Source organism: Scyliorhinus canicula, chromosome 26 (genome assembly GCF_902713615.1).
Source record: "Scyliorhinus canicula chromosome 26, sScyCan1.1, whole genome shotgun sequence".
Lineage (NCBI taxonomy): Eukaryota > Metazoa > Chordata > Chondrichthyes > Carcharhiniformes > Scyliorhinidae > Scyliorhinus > Scyliorhinus canicula.
Window position 1 is genome coordinate 9,708,167 of NC_052171.1, and position 20,539 is coordinate 9,728,705.

At 52.7% G+C, this 20,539-nt stretch overlaps 1 protein-coding gene across 1 annotated transcript in view; it reads left to right on the plus strand.

Moving 5' to 3' along the window:
• Positions 1-6,772: 6,772 nt before the first annotated feature.
• LOC119957483 (prominin-2-like) overlaps positions 6,773-20,539 on the plus strand; it is a 56,561-nt gene continuing 42,794 nt past the window's right edge. Inside the window, exons 1-7 of the mRNA XM_038785577.1 lie at positions 6,773-7,022; positions 10,371-10,632; positions 13,434-13,480; positions 15,987-16,189; positions 17,774-17,894; positions 18,821-18,884; positions 20,368-20,457. Of these exons, the coding sequence (XP_038641505.1) occupies positions 10,389-10,632; positions 13,434-13,480; positions 15,987-16,189; positions 17,774-17,894; positions 18,821-18,884; positions 20,368-20,457 (769 nt within the window). The 5' untranslated portion in view covers positions 6,773-7,022; positions 10,371-10,388. The remainder of the gene's footprint in view (positions 7,023-10,370; positions 10,633-13,433; positions 13,481-15,986; positions 16,190-17,773; positions 17,895-18,820; positions 18,885-20,367; positions 20,458-20,539) is intronic.

The window sequence follows — 20,539 nt, forward strand, 5'->3', positions numbered from 1 at the left end:
ATATGGCCAAGACGACATTCCTCACGTCCGCCTTCCTGCCTTTTTCCGGGTAACTCTCGGTTCCCTGACTGATTAAGAATCTGTCTATCTCAGCCTCAAATATACACGAGGATTCATCCCCGTAACCTCTCTGTGGCAAAGAGTTGCAAAGACATTCGGAGAGAAGAAGTTCCTCCTCATCTTAGTCAAGATTGACATCCCTTTATTCTGACAGTGTGCGCTCTGGTCCTAGACTCTTCCATGAGGGGAACATTCTCCCAGCATTTACCCTGTCAAAACCCTTCGGAGTCCTGATGACCCTTAGATCATCTCTGTTCTACATTATAATGAGTCAAGTCCCAACCTAGCCATACCTCGCAATATCCTGTAAGTTTCAATAAGGTCCCCCCCTCATCCTTCAACGAGTACCTACCCAGAGTCCTCAACCATTCCTCATACGACAAGCTCTTCATTCCAGGGATCATTCTTGTGAACCTCCTCTGGACCCTTTCCAAGGCCAGCACATCCTTCCTTAGATACGGGGCCCAAAACTGCTCACAATACTCCAAATGGGGTCTGACCAGAGCCTTGGAAGTACATCTCTGCTCTTGCATTCTCTCATCGTTAATTGCATTTGTCTTTAAATTTTTTTTTTAGAGTACCCAATTCATTTTTACCAATTGTGGTTATTGTAGATCTGAGTAGATGCAATACAACTGAGCAAGCACTAGAGGGAGCACGGGAGAGCTATAAATACACAGGGACAGGAAGTGAGGACACACTTCACGGAAGGGAGAACTGGTAGCAGGACACAGACACACAGGCAGGCAGCATTTGAGGTAGCCGTAAGTTAAGCTCTGAAGACAGAACGAATTCACAATAAAGCACCTTCTCCACCTTTGAGACTACGAGCTTTATTAAGACACGAGGAACAACACATCAATTAAGGGGCAATTTGGCGTGTTCAATCCACCTAACCCTGCACATCTTTGGGTTCTGGGGGCGAAACTCACGCAGACATGGGGAGAGTGTGCAAACTCCACACAGACAGTGACCCAGAGCCGGGATCGAACCTGGGACTTTGGCGCCGTGAGGCCGCAGTGCTAACAACTGCGCCACCACGCTGCCCTAATGCCTTCCTAACTGCCGACTGAAGCTACCTAACTTTTGGACACTAAGGGGCAATTAATCACGGCCAATCCACCTAACCTGCACATCTTTGGACTGTGGGAGGAAACCGGAGCACCCGGAGGGAACCCACGCAGACACGGGTGAGAACGTGCAGACTCCGCACAGACAGTGACCCGAGGCCGGAATTGAACCGAGGACCCGTGAGGCAGCAGCGCTAACCGCCGTGCGGCCCATTGAATGCAGGAGCAGAGGCTGAAGTCCCGTTTCTATTTCGTACGGTCTTAAAAAGCGGGGAAATGCAGGGGATGCTGGACCAGGAGAGGCATCGGCGGCGGGGACAGAGAGAGTTTGAGCGGGGTGGCCATTTTTGGTTCCAAAAATGTCACCTGACTTGCCAAGCCCGTCCTGACGCACGTCTCCAAATATCACTTCATGTCGCTCATCAAAGCAACAAAGAAAGCCAGCCATGCCATTAAAAATTTATTGGATAAGCATATGGATGATAAGGGCATAGTGTAGGTTAGATGGCCTTTAGATTTTTTCCATGTCGGTGCAACATCGAGGGCCGAAGGGCCTGTACTGCGCTGTATCGTTCTATGTTCAATGTTCTATGCGCATGATGACAAAATCGAGCGGAAGTCAAATAGTGAGGAGCAATGAATTTGTTACCCAAATCGACACCCAACACTGTCAACATGCGAATTTGGTGGTTTATGGCACAGGCTCTTATTGTGGAAGTATAATCTTGTGGCCATATTTGTGACATGAAGGAGCTTTACTTATCGTGTGAGAAGCCACAATGATTAGCGTGTGTGTGCCCCATCTTGGCTTGAATAATATCAAACTTTATTAGTGTCACAAGTCGGCTGACATTAACACTGCAATGAAGTTACTGTGAAAATCCCCTCGTCGCCACATTCCGGCGCCTGTTCGGGTACACGGAGGGAGAATTCAGAATGTCCGATTCACTCTAACAAGCATGTCTTTCGGGACTTGGGGGGAGGAAACCGGAGCACCCGGAGGAAACCCACGCAGACACGGGGAGAACGTGCAGACTCCGCACAGACAGTGACCCAAGCCGGGAATCGAACCTGGGACCCTGGCGCTGCGAAGCAACAATGCTCAACCGTGTGCTACCGTGCTGCCAAGGTGGCCAGCTCCCCGTGCCCAATCTCCCTCGTGCCTTCTCCCCGTAAGCCAGCTTACTGTAGATCTATAAAGAAAAGGGGCAGCATGGTAGCATGGTGGTTAGCATACATGCTTCACAGCTCCAGGGTCCCAGGTTTCATTCCCGGCTGGGTCACTGTCTGTGTGGAGTCTGCACATCCTCCCCGTGTCTGCGTGGGTTTCCTCCGGGTGCTCCGGTTTCCTCCCACAGTCCAAAGATGTGCGGGTTAGGTGGATTGGCCATGCTAAATTGCCCGTAGTGTCCTAAAAAGTAAGGTTAAGGGGGGGGTTGTTGGGTTACGGGTATAGGGTGGATACGTGGGTTTGAGTAGGGTGATCATTGCTCGGCACAACATCGAGGGCCGAAGGGCCTGTTCTGTGCTGTACTGTTCTATGTAAAAGAATGCTATTGTTTATCGCGAAGAGATTCGAGCAGCAAAGTAGGAAGTTATGCTTCAGTTATACAGGACAGTGGGGAGACCACAGCTGGAGTATTGTGTACAGTATTGATGTCCTTATTTAAGAATAGATGTAAATGCATTGGAAGCAATTCAGAGGGTTTCCGAATACCAAGAATGGGTGGGTGGTCTTGTGAGGACGTTTTGCACTCATTAGAGTTTAGAAGATTAAGAGGTACTTGATCAAAACCTTTAAGAGCCTGAGGGGTCTTTGTACATATATTTCCTGTTTGCATATATTTTTTATAATTAAAAAGTACTCATTCATCAAAGTACTTCAGTCTAACCTTCTTTTGGTAATGGGAGGAGTGATTTAGCTGTTTTTAGACGTACACACACATCCTCTCCCTCACACACACACACACACACCTTTGCCTCACACACTCACTCACCTCTCCCTCACACACTCACACACCTCTCCCTCACACACTCACTCACATCTCCCTCACACACTCACACACCTCTCCCTCACACACACACTCACCTTTGCCTCACACACTCACACACCTCTCCCTCACACACACTCACATCTCCCTCACACACTCACACACCTCTCCCTCACACACTCACACACCTCTCCCTCACACACTCACTCACCTCTCCCTCACACACTCACTCACCTCTCCATCACACACTCACACACCTCTCCGTCACACACTCACACACCTCTCACTCACACACCTCTCCCACACACACACATCCTCTCCCTCACACACTCACACACCTCTCCCTCACACACTCACCTCTCCGTCACACACTCACACACCTCTCCCTCACACACTCACACACCTCTCCCTCACACACTCACTCACCTCTCCCTCACACACTCACTCACCTCTCCCTCACACACTCACACTCCTCTCCCTCACACGCTCACACACCTATCCCTCACACACACACACACCTCTCCGTCACACACCTCTCCGTCACACACTCACACACCTCTCCCTCACACACTCACTCACCTCTCCCTCACACACTCACTCACCTCTCCCTCACACACTCACTCACCTCTCCCTCACACTCACACACCTCTCCCTCACACACTCACTCACCTCTCCCTCACACTCACACACCTCTCCCTCACACACACACTCACCTCTCCCTCACACACTCACTCACCTCTCCCTCACACTCACTCACCTCTCCTTCACACACTCACACACCTCTCCCTCACACACTCACACACCTCTCCCTCACACACTCACCTCTCCCTCACACACTCACTCACCTCTCCCTCACACTCACACACCTCTCCGTCACACACTCACACACCTCTCCCTCACACACTCACACACCTCTCCCTCACACTCACACACTTCTCCCTCACGCTCACTCACCTCTCCCTCACACACTCACACACCTCTCCCTCACCTCTCCCTCACACACTCACACACCTCTCCGTCACACACTCACACACCTCTCCCTCACACACTCACATACCTCTCCCTCACACACTCACACACCTCTCCCTCACACACTCACACACCTCTCCCTCACACTCACACACCTCTCCCTCACACACTCACACACCTCTCCCTCACACACTCACACACCTCTCCCTCACACACTCACACACCTCTCCCTCACACACTCACACACCACTCCCTCACACTGACACACCTCTCCTTTACACACTCACACACCTCTCCCTCACACACTCACACACGTCTCCCTCACACACTCACACACCTCTCCCTCACACTCACACACCTCTCCCTCACGCTCACTCACCTCCCCCTCACACACTCACACACCTCTCCCTCACACACTCGCCTCTCCCTCACACACTCACCTCTCCTTCACACACTCACACACCTCTCCCTCACACACTCACACACCTCTCCCTCACACTCACACACCTCTCCCTCACACACTCACCTCTCCCTCACACACTCACCTCTCCGTCACACACTCACTCACCTCTCCCTCACAAACTCACACACCTCTCCCTCACATACTCACACACCTCTCCCTCACACACTCACACACCTCTCCCTCACACACTCACACACGTCTCCCTCACACACTCACACACCTCTCCCTCACACAGTCACCTCTCCCTCACACACTCACACACCTCTCCCTCACACACACTCACACACCTCTCCCTCACACACTCACACACCTCTCCCTCACCTCTCCCTCACACACTCACACACCTCTCCGTCACACACTCACACACCTCTTCCTCACACACTCACATACCTCTCCCTCACACACTCACACACCTCTCCCTCACACACTCACACACCTCTCCCTCACACTCACACACCTCTCCCTCACACACTCACACACCTCTCCCTCACACACTCACACACCTCTCCCTCACACACTCACACACCTCTCCCTCACACACTCACACACCACTCCCTCACACTGACACACCTCTCCTTTACACACTCACACACCTCTCCCTCACACACTCACACACCTCTCCCTCACACACTCACACACGTCTCCCTCACACACTCACACACCTCTCCCTCACACAGTCACCTCTCCCTCACACACTCACACACCTCTCCCTCACACACACTCACACACCTCTCCCTCACACACTCACCTCTCCCTCACACACTCACACACCTCTCCCACACACTCACACACCTCTCCCTCACACACTCACACACCTCTCCCTCACACACTCACTCACCTCTCCCTCACACACTCACACACCTCTCCCTCACATACTCACACACCTCTCCCTCACACACTCACACACCTCTCCCTCACACACGTCTCCCTCACACACTCACACACCTCTCCCTCACACACTCACCTCTCCCTCACACACTCACACACCTCTCCCTCACACACACTCACACACCTCTCCCTCACACACTCACCTCTCCCTCACACACTCACATACCTCTCCCACACACTCACACACCTCTCCCTCACACACTCACACACCTCTCCCTCACACACTCACACTCCCCTCCCTCACACTCACACACCTCTCCTTTACACACTCACTCACCTCTCCCTCACACACTCACACACCTCTCCCTCACACACTCACACACCACTCCCTCACACACTCACACACCTCTCCCTCACATACTCACACTCCTCTCCCTCACACACTCACACACCTCTCCCTCACACACACGCCTCTCTCTCTCTGACACACACCTCTCTCTCTTTCACACTCACTCCTTCCGCCCTCTTCCACACTCGCCTTCCTCTCCATGGCCGCTGCCACTCTTGCCCTCTGACCCCATGGCCCGCGCCCAACCTTTCCCTTTGAGGACCAATCTTCCCGGCATGTCCAATCGGAGGCTGGCTCGGGATGCGAGGAGCAGCCAACACGAGGAGAACCCCGCCTGATTGGACAGGCTGCTTCATGGCAGTTCTCCAATTGCGCAACTTCGGCTGAGCCTCCCCACCAAACCCGTGGATGTTTCCGGAAACCCCCCCAGACCTTGATGAATGGTACGCAAATCCAGACAGCGGGATTCTCCGTCAATGGGATGCTCCCCTTTGTCGGCATCGCACGCGCGCTTGCGCAGTTTCCCGAGGGAGTGGGGGTGCCCACAATGGGAAACCCCATTGGCCGGCTGCCGGGATGGAGAATCCCGCTGTCGGCGTGCCGGAAAATTAGGCCTGGCGGGATGGGGAAGTCCCGGCCAGAGACTGCTGGAGATACTCAGCCGGTCAGGCAGTGGATGGCGGGTTGGCGTTAACCGTGGACCTGATTGTACCTCAAAGCAAAACGGCCTTCGAGCGAGTTCAAGTCAGGCGCCCGATACCTCAGCTCCTGAGGTCGTGGTGGGGGCGGGGGGACGCGACGAAGTGGAAATGCGATTCGAGCGATAATCCCAATCGCCCTCCCCGAGATGGCGGCTGAATTCAAAACCGCCCCATCCCTTGGCGAGCGGGGGTCGGTTTTCCGATTCGCAAGTCCCTGACTCACGAACTCGTGCGTTATCTGTCTGGTCTTGAACCTGTGACGCACGGGCCCAAACAGGTTGAAAGAGATCTTTGGGAGGTGTAATTAAGGCGCAGAGCAATGCCTGGGCTGCCGATGTTACCACACCCTCGGGTGAGCAACGCTGAAGGAACTGGCTCCGTTTGATTGTCAAATTTTCATCCTCCAGCTTCCCTTTGTTTTCGTCGGAGGCCGTTCCGCCCTTGAGACACAATTCCAACCTGTCCAACAGGTTTACGTTCAGACTCTGGGCTCCCCCCACCCCCCTCCCGACCAGGAAACTTTTTCCTCAAAGAACTTGGCAAAACTAAGCCTCACTTCAGACAGGATTCGCCCTGGGAGCAGCGGGCCAGGTGAGAATCTCTTTCCTGTCAATGATTTTCCCTTTGCCGCAGACCCGGGGAGGGGGTGGGGTGGTGAAGAAGCGGTTCGAGGCCTGCTGTCGGCGGTTGTGAAACGCGCCCCCCCCCTCAGTTATTACGAGACGCAGACCACTCTGTCCCTCCAATCCCCTCTGCTAGCCCCACGACGTGGCCTTAATCTCGCCTCAGCGCGCTCCCCCCCCCCCCCACTCTCCTCCTCGCCCTCCCTCCCTCACCCCTTCGACGATCAAAAATCTGTCGAACCCATCGTTGAATATATTCAATGACCCGCGCCCCCCCCCCCCCCCCCCCCCCCCTCCCACTGCTCTCTGAGGAGAGGGTTGGAGGGGGGGTGGGGTGAGGCAGCACCCACCGAATCCTCTGAGGCAAAATAAATTTGCCTCGTTCCCACCTGGAATGGGAGAGACCCCATTGAAACCACTTCTAGACTCCCTCACGAGGGGTCACTTCTGGAAGTGTGTGTGTGTGTGGGGGGGGGGGTATGGACAAGAGGTTCCAATTGAGGTCCAAAGCAAAGGAGGCCTCCCACCGTGTTTACGCGGGCAGCCAGGGGCACTGTTATCTCTGCTCGGGGAAATTGGAGAGTTCTGTGTCTCCCCCCCCCCCCCCCCCCCCCCCTCACCCCCCGAGGAGCCGATTGTGGAGTGCTTTGAAAGTTAACTCTGGGAGTTCCTGCCAAGCGACCGACGATTCTCCACAGGGAGGCCCCGCTCCCTGTCCAGATCCGTTTGAAAATGACTGGTGTGCTCCAGCAGAGACAGGACTTAACACGTTTCCTGGCTGGTAATGTGCCGACAACTCGGATACGAAAGAACGCATTTGGGTGAAATATCCCTCCACCGGGGATGCAGGCGTCAATCTCCCCAGGCCGGGAGCGAAGGTTCGGGACTATGCTCCCTGCTAATTCCCATTCCTTAGAATTCCCCCCCACCCCCAACCCCCCACCCCCCCCCCCCCCCCCCCCCCCCGACCCCCACCGCCTTCGCCCCCACTCGCACCATTTCAGAAGATAAGCCCTTGACACGCCGCATCTTGCTGGGAAATCGGATTAGAATCGATCGGGTCTTGGTGGCTGCCGCAGACACGATGGGCCGAGTGGCCTCCTTTCATAGAATCACAGAATTTACAGTGCAGAAGGAGGCCATTCAGCCCATCGAGTCTGCACCGGACCTTGGAAAGAGCACCCTACCCAAGGTCAACGCTACAACCCTACAGGATCTAAACCGGGTGCTGCTCAGCTGCGGGAGGCGGCACACCGATCGCAGGTGGTGGGGACTCTCGACCCGCACCACTTGTCAATGGGGTTTCCGGTCGAGGTCACCCCATTCCGTAGGGAATCCCGGAGGCGGGCTGCCCGTGTGGCCAGAGAATTCCGGCCTAGAACTCGAAGTAACATTCGCGCCACACAAGTGCCAGCCAATCACCACCTCCAATGAGACAATCTAACCATCGCCCCCTGACATTCAATGGCGTTACCATCCCAGAATCCCCCATTATCAACATCCTGGGGGTTACCATTGATCAGACACTGAACTGGACCCAGCCATATAAATACTGTGGCTACCCCAGCAGGTCAGAGGCTGGGAATCCTGCGGAGAGTAACTCACCTCCTAACTCCCCCCAAAGCCTGTCCACCATCTACAAGGCACAAGTCAGGAGTGTGAGGGAATACTCTCCACTTGCCTGGATGAGTGCAGCTCCCACCAACACTCAAGAATCTCCACACCATCCAGGACAAAGCAGCCCCGCTTGATCGGCTCCCCACCCACAAACATTCACTCCCTCCACCACCGACGCACAGTGGCAGCCGTGTGTACCATCTACAAGATGCACTGCAGCCACTCACCAACTCACACACACAGTCAGTACTGAGGGAGTGCTGCACTGTCAGAGGGTCAGTACTGAGGGAGTGCTGCACTGTCAGAGGGTCAGTGCTGAGGGAGTGCTGCACTGTCAGAGGGTCAGTACTGAGAGAGCGCTGCACTGTCAGAGGGTCAGTACTGAGGGAGTGCCGCACTGTCAGAGAGTCAGTACTGAGGGAGTGCCGCACTGTCAGAGGGTCAGTACTGAGGGAGTGCCGCACTGTCAGAGAGTCAGTACTGAGGGAGTGCTGCACTGTCAGAGTGTCAGTACTGAGGGAGTGCTGCACTGTCAGAGTGTCAGTACTGAGGCAGTGCTGCACTGTCAGAGGGTCAGTACTGAGGGAGTGCTGCACTGTCAGAGGATCAGGACTGAGGGAATGCCGCACTGTCAGAGGGTCAGTTCTGAGGGAGTGCAGCACTGTCAGAGGGTCAGTACTGAGGGAGTGCTGCACTGTCAGGGGGTCAGTATTGAGGGAGTGCCGCACTGTCAGAGGGTCAGTACTGAGGGAGTGCATCACTGTCAGAGGGTCAGTACTGAGGGAGTGCTGCACTGTCAGAGGGTCAGTACTGAGGGATTGCTGCACTGTCAGAGGGTCAGTACTGAGGGAGTGCCGCACTGTCAGAGAGTCAGTACTGAGGGAGTGCCGCACTGTCAGAGGGTCAGTACTGAGGGAGCGCTGCACTGTCAGAGGGTCAGTACTGAGGGAGTGCCGCACTGTCAGAGGGTCAGTGCTGAGGGAGTGCTGCACTGTCAGAGGGTCAGTACTGAGGGAGTGCCGCACTGTCAGAGGGTCAGTACTGAGGGAGTGCTGCACTGTCAGAGGGTTAGTACTGAGGGAGTGCTGCACTGTCTGAGGGTTAGTACTGAGGGAGTGCCGCACTGTCAGAGGGTTGTCATGATATGCACATAATGAGATACAGACAGGCAGCCAATAAACACAGAGAACAGGACATAACCAATCAGCAGGCAGAACACTTGGGGGTGGATTCCCACTATAAAAGGCACGAGGCACTCACACCCGCCTCTTTCCACTGGGGACATCTACAGTGTGAGTCAGGGTGTACACATCACATAACACCTACGGCACGTGGCTAAAAGCTAGTCAGACAGATTAATCACACTTTGGTCAGCAGAGAGTGGAACTCACAGAGATTGAGCTAACTGTGTGACAGCTTCTATAAATCACACCGAACGAACCTCAAGGTGTGGAGTATTCCTCAGGTAAAGCTGCATCCAGTTGCAGCCCGTGTTATCTCAGTGTGCTTAACACGACAGACTGCAGCGCCTCAAGATAGCTGCTCACCACCGCTCTCTCAAGGGGCAATTAGGGATGGACAATAAATGCTGGGGCCTAGCCATCAAGGCCCGCAGCCAGTGTAAGAATATGACAAAAAGCCTTTTGGGTACCGGCTGCGTGATTAAATGGGGAATTATTTCCCTTGTTTCTCTTCACAGCATCGAGGTGCCTGAGGAATGCTGAGCCGGGATCCTGGGAAGATGGCGAGATTCGGGATGCCGGCGTGCCTGTTGCTGGCGGCGGCTTTCCTCGGCCCCACGCGGGCCGTGTCGCCGAACTGCACGGCTGACGAACTGGCCTTCCAAACCGTGCTCCAAAGTAACTTCCAACGGCTGGACGGAGACGGCGGCTCGCTCGAGCCCTTGTACGACATGGTCAACCGCTACCTGGACGCTGTCCAGCCCAACCCCTTTCCCACAGGTCTCGGCTGTTGTTGACGCTTAGCACGCCGTCTGTCCGGGCCGCTTGGCAGGATCGCTCGACAATGCCATGTCTTGACGCGTGTGGGGTTTCCCTGGGAGACGGGTGGGCGGGGCCAGTTGCAACATTATGGGTTATTCCATTCATATTCAGCTGAAAAAGCTTCAAAAAGCTTCGTGAGGCGCGGGGTCAAGGGTGAAGTGGTACACTTTGACCCTGCACTGAACTTTAGAAACTTGTGTTCAGTAACGCGGAACACCGGAGGGTTATTGATTCTGTGGCATTGCAATGAAGTAGCCTTTAGTCGATCCCCATTGTTACATACTCCACTGAAGCATTTCATCAACTGTTTTCTTTCTAAATAACAGTATCATAGCTCAGGTACAGCACGGGGTTAGATACAGAGTAAAGCTCCCTCTACACTGACCCCATCAAACTCTCCCAGGACAGGTACAGCACGGGGTTAGATACAGAGTAAAGCTCCCTCTACACTGACCCCATCAAACTCTCCCAGGACAGGTACAGCACGGGGTTAGATACAGAGTAAAGCTCCCTCTACACTGTCCCTATCAAACACTCCCAGGACAGGTACAGCACGGGGTTAGATACAGAGTAAAGCTCCCTCTACACTGTCCCTATCAAACACTCCCAGGACAGGTACAGCACGGGGTTAGATACAGAGTAAAGCTCCCTCTACACTGTCCCCATCAAACACTCCCAGGACAGGTACAGCACGTGGTTAGATACAGAGTAAAGCTCCCTCTACACTGTCCCCATCAAACACTCCCAGGACAGGTACAGCACGGGGTTAGATACAGAGTAAAACTCCCTCTGCACTGTCCCCATCAAACACTCCCAGGACAGGTACAGCACGGTGTTAGATACAGAGTAAAGCTCCCTCTGTATTGTCCCCATCAAACACTCCCAGGACAGGTACAGCACGGTGTTAGATACAGAGTAAAACTCCCTCTGCACTGTCCCCGTCAATCATGACCGCTTTCAGAGCTGAAGGGAAATAAGATTCGGCTGTTGAGGTAATGACTGTATGTAAACAGCCTGCTCCATTATGTCAGCTAGAAGGCATTTGCCCCAGACACTCTACAGGTGGTCTTGAATAGAAAGCTTTGAAGATATAAATGGAATTTCTTCCTTGTAGTGGTTTTGACATTTGGCCTTTGAAGACATACGTGATGGCAGTGACAGAACATCGCTAATCTGTTTTGAACTTCTATTGTGTAAGAGTGACTCAGCCTTGTGCACCTCGTTAGGAGGTGGGAGGAGGTGGTGAGACCAAGGCAGACACGGGGAAAATCTACAAACTCCGCAAGGACAGTGACCCGGGGCTGGGATGGAACCCGGGCCTCAGCACCGTGAGGCAGCAGTGCTAACCACTGCGCCCTCATCACCTGAATCTCGCAGTGAGACATCTCGCTGACGTTTTTCTCACATTTCAAACCACCATGATTTGGAAACTTAACCCTTAGTGGCCAATGTGTTGCCATGGAGAAGGTAATAGAGAACATTACCAAGGCTTTGGTTTTGTCTAAGACTTTGATTCACCCACATTTGGAATACTGCGTACAGTTCTGGTCGCCACATTACCAGAAGGATGTGGATGCTTTGGAGAGGGTGCGGAGGAGATTCACCAGGATGTCGCCTGGTATGGAGGGCGCTAGCTATGAAGAGAGGTTGAGTAGATTAGGATTATTTTCATTAGAAAGAGGGAGGTTGAGCGGGGACCTGATTGAGGTCTACAAAGTCATGAGAGGTATGGACAAGGTGGATAGCAACAAGCTTTTTCCCAGAGTGGGGGACTCAATTAGTAGGGGTCACGAGTTCAAGGTGAGAGGGGGAAAGTTTAAGGGAGATATGCGTGGAAAGTTCTTTACGCAGAGGGTGGTGGGTGCCTGGAACTCATTGCCAGCGGAGGTGGTAGAGGCGGGCACGATAGCGTCATTTAAGATGTATCTAGACAGATACATGAATGGGCAGGGAGCAGAGGGATGCAGATCCTTAGAAAATAGGCGATAGTTTTAGATAGAGGATCTGGATCGGCGCTGGCTTGGAGGGCCGAGGGGCCTGTTCCTGTGCTGTAATTTTCCTTTGTTCGTCTATGTTCTTAAAGCTCCCCAAGCAGTTCCTAAAAGTTGGGAAACTTGGATTTGTTTGTTTGGGGATAGTATCAAGATATTGTACCTTCAAAACTCTTTCTGGAGCAGTGTAACGTCCCTGTACCAGTAACCCCGAGGTCCGGCCTCACGGTCTGCGGGACACGGGTTCAAACCCCACCAGGGTAGTTGGAGCAATTTGAATTCCGTGGATAAATCGGGAATTGGCACTAATCCCAGTAATGATGACCCTCATGGATTGTTGTTAAAACCCAACTGGTTCACTAACGTCCTTCAGGGAAGGAAATCCGCCACCTTTACCTGGTCTGGGCCCACATGTGACTCCAGACCCCCACAGCAAATGTGGTTGACCCCCTAGCTGCCCCCTGAACGGCCGAGCGAGGCACTCAGTCCAGGGGCAATTAGGGGATGGGCAACAAATGCTAGCCCTGCCCCATCCCAAGAAGGGGTAAAGAAAAGATTAGTCATCATTGTCTGTCGCAGGAGGCGACTGCGGCCCCACTTTGAAGGCCAATCTTCGATTTTGCGCTTGCTTTGTTAAGAAATCTCGGAATATTTCATAACAGACGTGAAGAGAACGCATTTTGAGTTCTTACGGCGGGTACGGTCGATCAACATCTGGTGTGCGTTATTTTTACTTACCTCATTCTTTCCCCCCCCCTCCCGCTCCAGATATTATTGTGGGACTATTGAAGGATCGGTCGGTTGAGCCACTTAAGGTAAGTGCTGTGTGTAGGAGGGCGTACGTTCAAAATGCTCTAGTTTCCCATCAATAGGAAGGCAATTTGAGTTTAATGGATGGCGGCATTTTTCCCATACTCCCAGTTTCCATCTGATCCAATTCCTTCCGAGTAAACCCACAGCAGGCCCAGAGTAGGACGAACTCGAAGGGTTAATTTATTGCAAGCATTCAAAGGCCTCGACAACATCCCCCTCTGCACGCTTCTAATAAAGCGAGGGGCAGAGAAAGAAAAGAGGGCTTTATCTTAATGTGGTGGGCCACAGAGAAAGTAAATATTGGTTCATGTGAGTCCAGAATCAAAGTCCCGTGAGGGATTTCTTTACGGAGATTGGCGGCCTAAAGCCCGGCTTTGTCAAATTCGCTTTTCCTAATTGTGGGGCTTTCACACGATGAAATCGGCACCTGGGGATGAATCAGGTTGGAAACAATGGGGCGGGATGTTCGGCTGAGGGAGAGTAGATGGTGACCAACCTGGTGACAGAGCTCCTTGTGCATGGCCTCCTAGTCAGGTGTTAAAGCAGCAGGCTGTATCGCTGCCCGGGGGTGGCAATATTACCTTGTTCAACACCCCGCAGTGACCGTTCTTCTTCACATGACCTCCAGTAAAGGTTATTTGGCCAACTTGGCCAAATTGGCATTGTGTACCCGGCTGATAACGCCTCAGCCATGATGGGTCAAAAGAGGCGCCATTTGTTGAGGCTCTGGTGGCCGGGAGGCCATTGTCTTTGGAGACTCACGGGCTCCGTGAGCAGGCGGGGGCTTGTCAAATGCAAGTGTAGCTCCCTTTGAAGTCGGGCTGTTCAGTTCCCGGCTCGTCTGGTAGTGTCTCCTCAGCGAGATGTGACATTTCCAAAACTGCGAAGTGGCTTCTGTTGTTCTGACGACTGAATGACAACAGAGAGAAGATCAGCCAACTTTGGTCTTTGTTCAGCCTGAAAAACCTGTTCAAAAGTAAGAAGTAGCAACAAGGAAATACTTTTAATGAAATATACCCTGTTAGGTTCTGTTCCGTCCCACAGGAACATACTGCATTACTGGTAATGTTTTGAACTCTGACCCCCCCCCCCTCCCCCCCCAAGGTCGTGAGCCGCACTCTGGACACTAAGTGCAAACTCCGATTGAGTCGCTGAGGCATGGGGGTTGGGAGGAGGGGCTCCTGCACTGTCGGAGACGCTGTTTGGGAGATGGAACGTTAAACCGAGGTTCAGTCAGCCATCTCAGATGTACGCCAACGATTCATGAATGGAAGGCCTAGAGCCGTCCGAACTAGGAGTAGGAGTGGCAGAGCAGGCTTTTGGGCCTGTCCTGCCACTCAATACGACGATGGCCTATCCGATTGGAACCTCAGTCCCACATTTCCGGCCACCCCCGATGACCTTTCACCCCCCCCCCCACCATGTTAACTAAGAATCTATTCATCTGCCTCTACCACTTTTTGAGGGCGAGAGGCCTCATGGACCTCCGAGAGAAAATAAATTCTCCTCAGCTCCGTCTTAAAGAGGCCAGCCCTTATTTTTAAGCCAGTGACCCCCTAGTTCTAGATTCTCGAACAAGAGGAAACATCCTCTCCACATACAACCTGTCAAAGCCACCAGAACGTCACCATCTCCCGACGAGTTGTTCTCGAGGTATTTAAAATCAGGAGGGTCCTGGACAGATTAAATAGGGAGCGATTGTTCCTATTGGGCCCAGTCTGGTGGTGGGGACTTGGATTTAAGGTGATTTATTAAATCCTTTCACAGAATGCTGGCTAGGCCCAGTTTTTATTACCCATCCTTAATTGCCCCTTCAGAAGGTGGGGGTGAGCCGCCATCTTGAGCTGCTGCACTGCCTACGGTGTAAGTACACCCACAGTGCTGTTAGGGAGGGAGCTCCAGGATTTTGACCCAGCGACAGTGAAGGAACGGCCGATATTTTCCCAAGTCGGGGCGGTGAGTGACTTGGAGGGGAACCTCCAGGTGGTGGGGTTCTCCAGGTATCTGCTGCCCTTGTCCTTCTAGATGGTAGAGGTCGTGGGTTTGGAAGGTGCTGTCGAAGGAGCCTTGGCGAGTTGCTGCAGTGCATCTTGGTAGATGGCGCACACGCCTGCCACTGTGCGTCGGTGAAACTGCCATCGATGGTCGCAAAAACCCATCTGGTTCACTCATGCCCCTTTGCAGAAGGAAATCTGCCCTCGTTACCTGGTCTGGCCTACAGGTAACTCCAGATCCATCACAGCAAGGTGGTCAACCCAATCAGTCCCTGGTGGGGGGGGATTATGGGTAATAAATGCTTGCCGGTGACGTCCGCTACCCGTAACTGCATGGCTAAAAAAGCCAATGTGTGCACAGCAGGATCCCAGATGCAAATCGCAGACGGGGGCGGGGGGGTGGGGCTTTCCGCGACGTTGATTGAGGGGGTAAATATTGGCCGCCGGGATAAAGGAGAGGTCGGCGTTGCGTTGACCCGGTGCCCTCACTCTTTCTCTCTCTCTCTCTCTCCAGGTGGTGAAATACGAGGCGGGTTACCTCGTCTCCCTCATTATCGGGGTGCTCTTCTTCGTCTTCGTGCCCCTCGTGGGCCTGTTCTTCTGCTGTTGCCGCTGTTGCAACAACTGCGGGGGGCAAGTGAAGGAGCGTACAGGGTCGACAGACTGCCAACGCAACACCCTCGCCACCTTTCTGCTGATGACCACTCTCATTATACTGTGAGTCCATCCGAGAAGGAGGGCCCTCAAGGCAATTTGAGGGTTGTGGGGGGGGCGACGGGCTGGTAGATGGGCTGAATAAAGAGTGCCGCCGAAGAGGACGGTTCAGTTTGGGCTCACGTTGGGGCCTGGTGGGTGGACTGGAGGGGATTGCTGCAAAATGACACATCCTGTCGAAGTTTCTTCACCGTGCACTCATCAGAGCAGATCCTCCAGAACGCCAAATCTGAACGGGAACAATTTATAGAGCATGAGAAGAGCGTGCTGATTGGTTGGCAAAGTGGGCTCACAATCAACCAAACAGCACTCCCTTCTCATACAGCATGGATCGGTGTTCCTTTTACGATTTGGTATTCTCGCAGATTTGCCCTGATGAGTGTAGGATAAAAAAGCTTTGACAGGACGTGTCTTTTCAGCAATACTCAAGTTGTGTACTACCAAGTGACTATTTTATTTTCATTAATCTTTTGTGGGATGTGGGCATCGGTGAGAAGGTGGTGGTGAGCCGTTGCAGTCCGTGAGGTGTAGATCTACCCACTGTGCTGTTAGGGAGGGAGCTCCAGGATTTTGACCCAGCGACAGTGAAGGAACGGCCGATATATTTCCAAGTCGGGGCGGTGAGTGACTTGGAGGGGAACCTCCAGGTGGTGGGATTCCCAGGTATCTGCTGCCCTTGTCCTTCTAGATGGTAGAGGTCGTGGGTTTGGAAGGTGCTGCCTAAGGAGCCTTGGTGAGTTGCTGCAGTGCATCTTGTAGATGGTACACACGGCTGCCACTGTGCGTCGGTGGTGGAGGGAGTGAATGTTTGTGGATGGGGTGCCGATCAAGCAGGGCTGCTTTGTCCTGGATGGTGTTGAGCTTCTTGAGTGTTGTTGGGAGCTGCACTCATCCAGGCAAGTGGAGAGTATTCCCTCACACTCCTGGCTTGTGCCTTGTAGATGGTGGACTGGCTTTGGGGGGGAGTCAGGAGGTGAGTTACTCTCCGCAGGATTCCCAGCCTCTGACCTGCTCTGGTAGCCACATATGGCTGGGTCCAGTTCAGTATCTGATCAATGGTAACCCCCAGAATGTTGATTGTGGGGGATTCAGCGATAGTCATGCCATTGAATGTCACGGGGATACGGTTAGATTCTTTCTCTTATGAGGGAGAGATTGCCGGGTAGCTGGGGCTGGTGAACTGGCAGTGGTTGGGCAGGTAAGGCAATAAGCGGTCTCGCAGATTTTTCGAGATGAGTGCAGGATTAAAAAGATTTGACAGGATGTGTCTTTTTCAACAATACTCATGTATGCACAGGGGGATGTGCTTAAACAGGGAGGCGGACCAGTTTGAAAGTTGATGGGTAAGAGGGTGCAAGTGCAGAGAAGTGGGTATTATTTCCAATTGTTGAGTGTTGAATCTGACGTTAGCCTAATAACAGGTTGGCTCGGCCTGAGATGGCGTGTGTCTCAGCCCGGTGAGGAGGCAGGCTGGCGGGCAGGCGGGTAGAGGCGGGCCACGCGGGCGACGTAGGGCAGGTACCGACGGGCGGGAGGGGCGGAGCCGCGTTCCCGTCTCACCGATGCTTTCCACCAATCGGCTTTCAGGGCCGGTGTTGCCTGTGCCTTCACAGTGAACCAGAAGGTGACCGACGCAATGGACTCTAGTGTGACCGCCATTCAGGAGACGATCGGTGACGTGACGGCGTACGCGGAGGGTATCGTGAAGGTGAGAATCACGATAATTCCATGCAAACTGTGCCCCAAGAATCGCCTGTTCAGTACCTGCTCATGCTGCAAAGGGTCCCACCCCTCAGTTCACAGCCTCTACATAAGAAACATTCATAGCCTCCAGCTGATACCTCTCAGTGGCTATATATAGCTGCACTTAAGCATCAGAACAAAAAAAAGAGCAGTAGAAATAAACCCTCCAGCCTGCTCTGCCATTCAATAGAATCGTGGCTGATTTCCGCCCTCTCTCCCATGTCCCATAATTCCCTGAGAGGCCATACATCCATCATATTTACACTCTCACACGAGCAGAAAGAATCTCCACCCTGCAGGACTTTGTATGCCGCAGCGAGATCACTCTCATTCTCTTAAACCCCACTGACGTTGGGCGCAATTTACTCAGCATCTGATCACCTTTCCATTCCAGGCTCCAATCTAACGGGCGTTGCTATCCCCCTTCTCTCCTGAGTCGCATTATTTCCACACCATTTGTTTTTGCGCAATCTCCATCCAATCACGTCCCAGTTGGAAAGGCAATTTAAAAAAAAGTCTTCTTTAGTTGTATCAAATTTGACTTTGAGTTTAAGCAAAGCTGCGCAGTTAACTGTCCAACATCCGTCAACTAGTGCATTCTTCACAGCACTTCTCTACCAATCAGTGTCCAGTCGCCAACTGGTCAGCGCTCTCCTCTCATGGTGGTACAAATTGTTGTTCGCTTTACATTTGGCATTCTTGCCATGTGCCCTGATGAATCCAGGGCGAAAAGTTTTGTTGATATGTGTCTTTTCTCATCAATGCTCTTTTCGAAAACGGCACAGAGTATCAGGGCTGTGCTCTCAATAGGCTTTGTATAAATTTGCTGCTCCGTCTGACTTTAACCTTGCTTTATGCAGCTCCTTGACCATTCTTCTGTCTTTACTTCAGGCTATACCCAAGATTGCCAATCAGTTCTCAGTGCCAAAAAATCAGACGCTCACTGACCTTGACGGTGAGTGAGATCATCTCTATGTTATACCATTAAGTGAGCAAAATGGATGAAATGCATCAAATAAGAAGCATGCATGTGGGATCTGGGTCCAAGGAACATAGGAACAGGAGTGGGCCATTCAGCCCCTCGAACCTGTCCCGCCAATCAATGGCTGACCTGTGGCCTAACTCCATATACCTTCCTCTGGCCCATATCCCTCAATATCTTTGCTCAACAAAAATCTATCTCAGATTTAGAATGAATAACTGATATTGCTTTGACTGCTCTTTGTGGGAGAGAGTTCAAAACCGCTACCGCCCTTTGAGTGAAGAAGTTCTACCTAACATCTCTCCTGAACGGTCCAGCCCTAATTTTTAGACTATCCCCCCTAGTTTTAGAATTTCCAACAAATGGAAATACTTTATCTTTATCCACCCTGTCTTTCCCTGTTAATATCTTCAATACTTCGATCAGATCACCCCTTAACCGTTTAAATTTTAGCGAAAACAGTTCTAATTTGTGTAATCGCTCCTCGTAACTCAACCTCTGTAATCTGGGTATCATTTTAGTAAACCTACGTTGCACTCCCTCCAAGGCCAAACTATCCTTCCTGAGGTGTGTTGCCCAGAACTGTTCACAGTGGCTCCAAGTGGGGTTTAACCAGGGGCTGGTAAAGCTGCAGCATAACCCCTGTGTCTGTATATTCCTGAGGTGTGGTGGCCAGAACTGCTCACAGTGGCTCCAAGTGGGTTCTAACCAGGGGCTGGTAAAGCTGCAGCATAACCCCTGTGTCTGTATATTCCTGAGGTGTGGTGGCCAGAACTGCTCACAGTGGCTCCAAGTGGGTTCTAACCAGGGGCTGGTAAAGCTGCAGCATAACCCCTGTGTCTGTATACTCCAATCCTCTGGACCTGTGTAGCCTGGAGGATTGTCAGGGGCAATTTAGTTGTGTCCAATTCACCTAACCTACAAATCTTTGGGTTGTGGGAGTGAGACCCACGCAGACAATGTGCAAGCTCCACACGGACTGTGACTGGGAGCTGGGGTGGAACCCGGGTCCTCAACGCCATGAGGCAGCAGTGCTAACCACTGCGCCACACTGGTGGTGATTTATCCTGAGGATCAACACACCTAAAGCGAGGGGGCAAGGTTGAGGAAGGGAGGGGTGGGGGGTGGGGGGCCTTCATGAATAACCTCAGCCGGTGCGGGAATTGAACCCGCGTTGCTGGCCTCGTTCCTCATCACGAACCAGCCGTCCGGCCAACTGAGCTAAACCGGCTCCCTGGTTATTTCAATAATAAACAGCTGATAGTCTTGATGTTTGCTTGCAGGGTCCTTTGGGGTATACACTGTATGGTCTTCCTATGCTGACCCCAGTCTCATGTTCTTTGGATCCGAGTGTCTGTTACAGGGGAAGTGAGATGGGCCGGCACCCCAGGCTTAGCCCTGGGTCTTTCTCACTCTGCTTGACGTCTAACCATTTTCCCTGACCGATTCGATGCAGATTTAAACAAGACACTTGGCTTCACGATCCAGGACGCACTGGCCCCAACCATCACCCCCGTGCTGACAATGGTTATGCAGAGAATACAAGGTAACTCACGCTATCCGCTTTGACCATCGCGCCGCGTCACTGCAGCCTCCGATAAGGGCCGCAGCCTCGAATGTTCACGTTT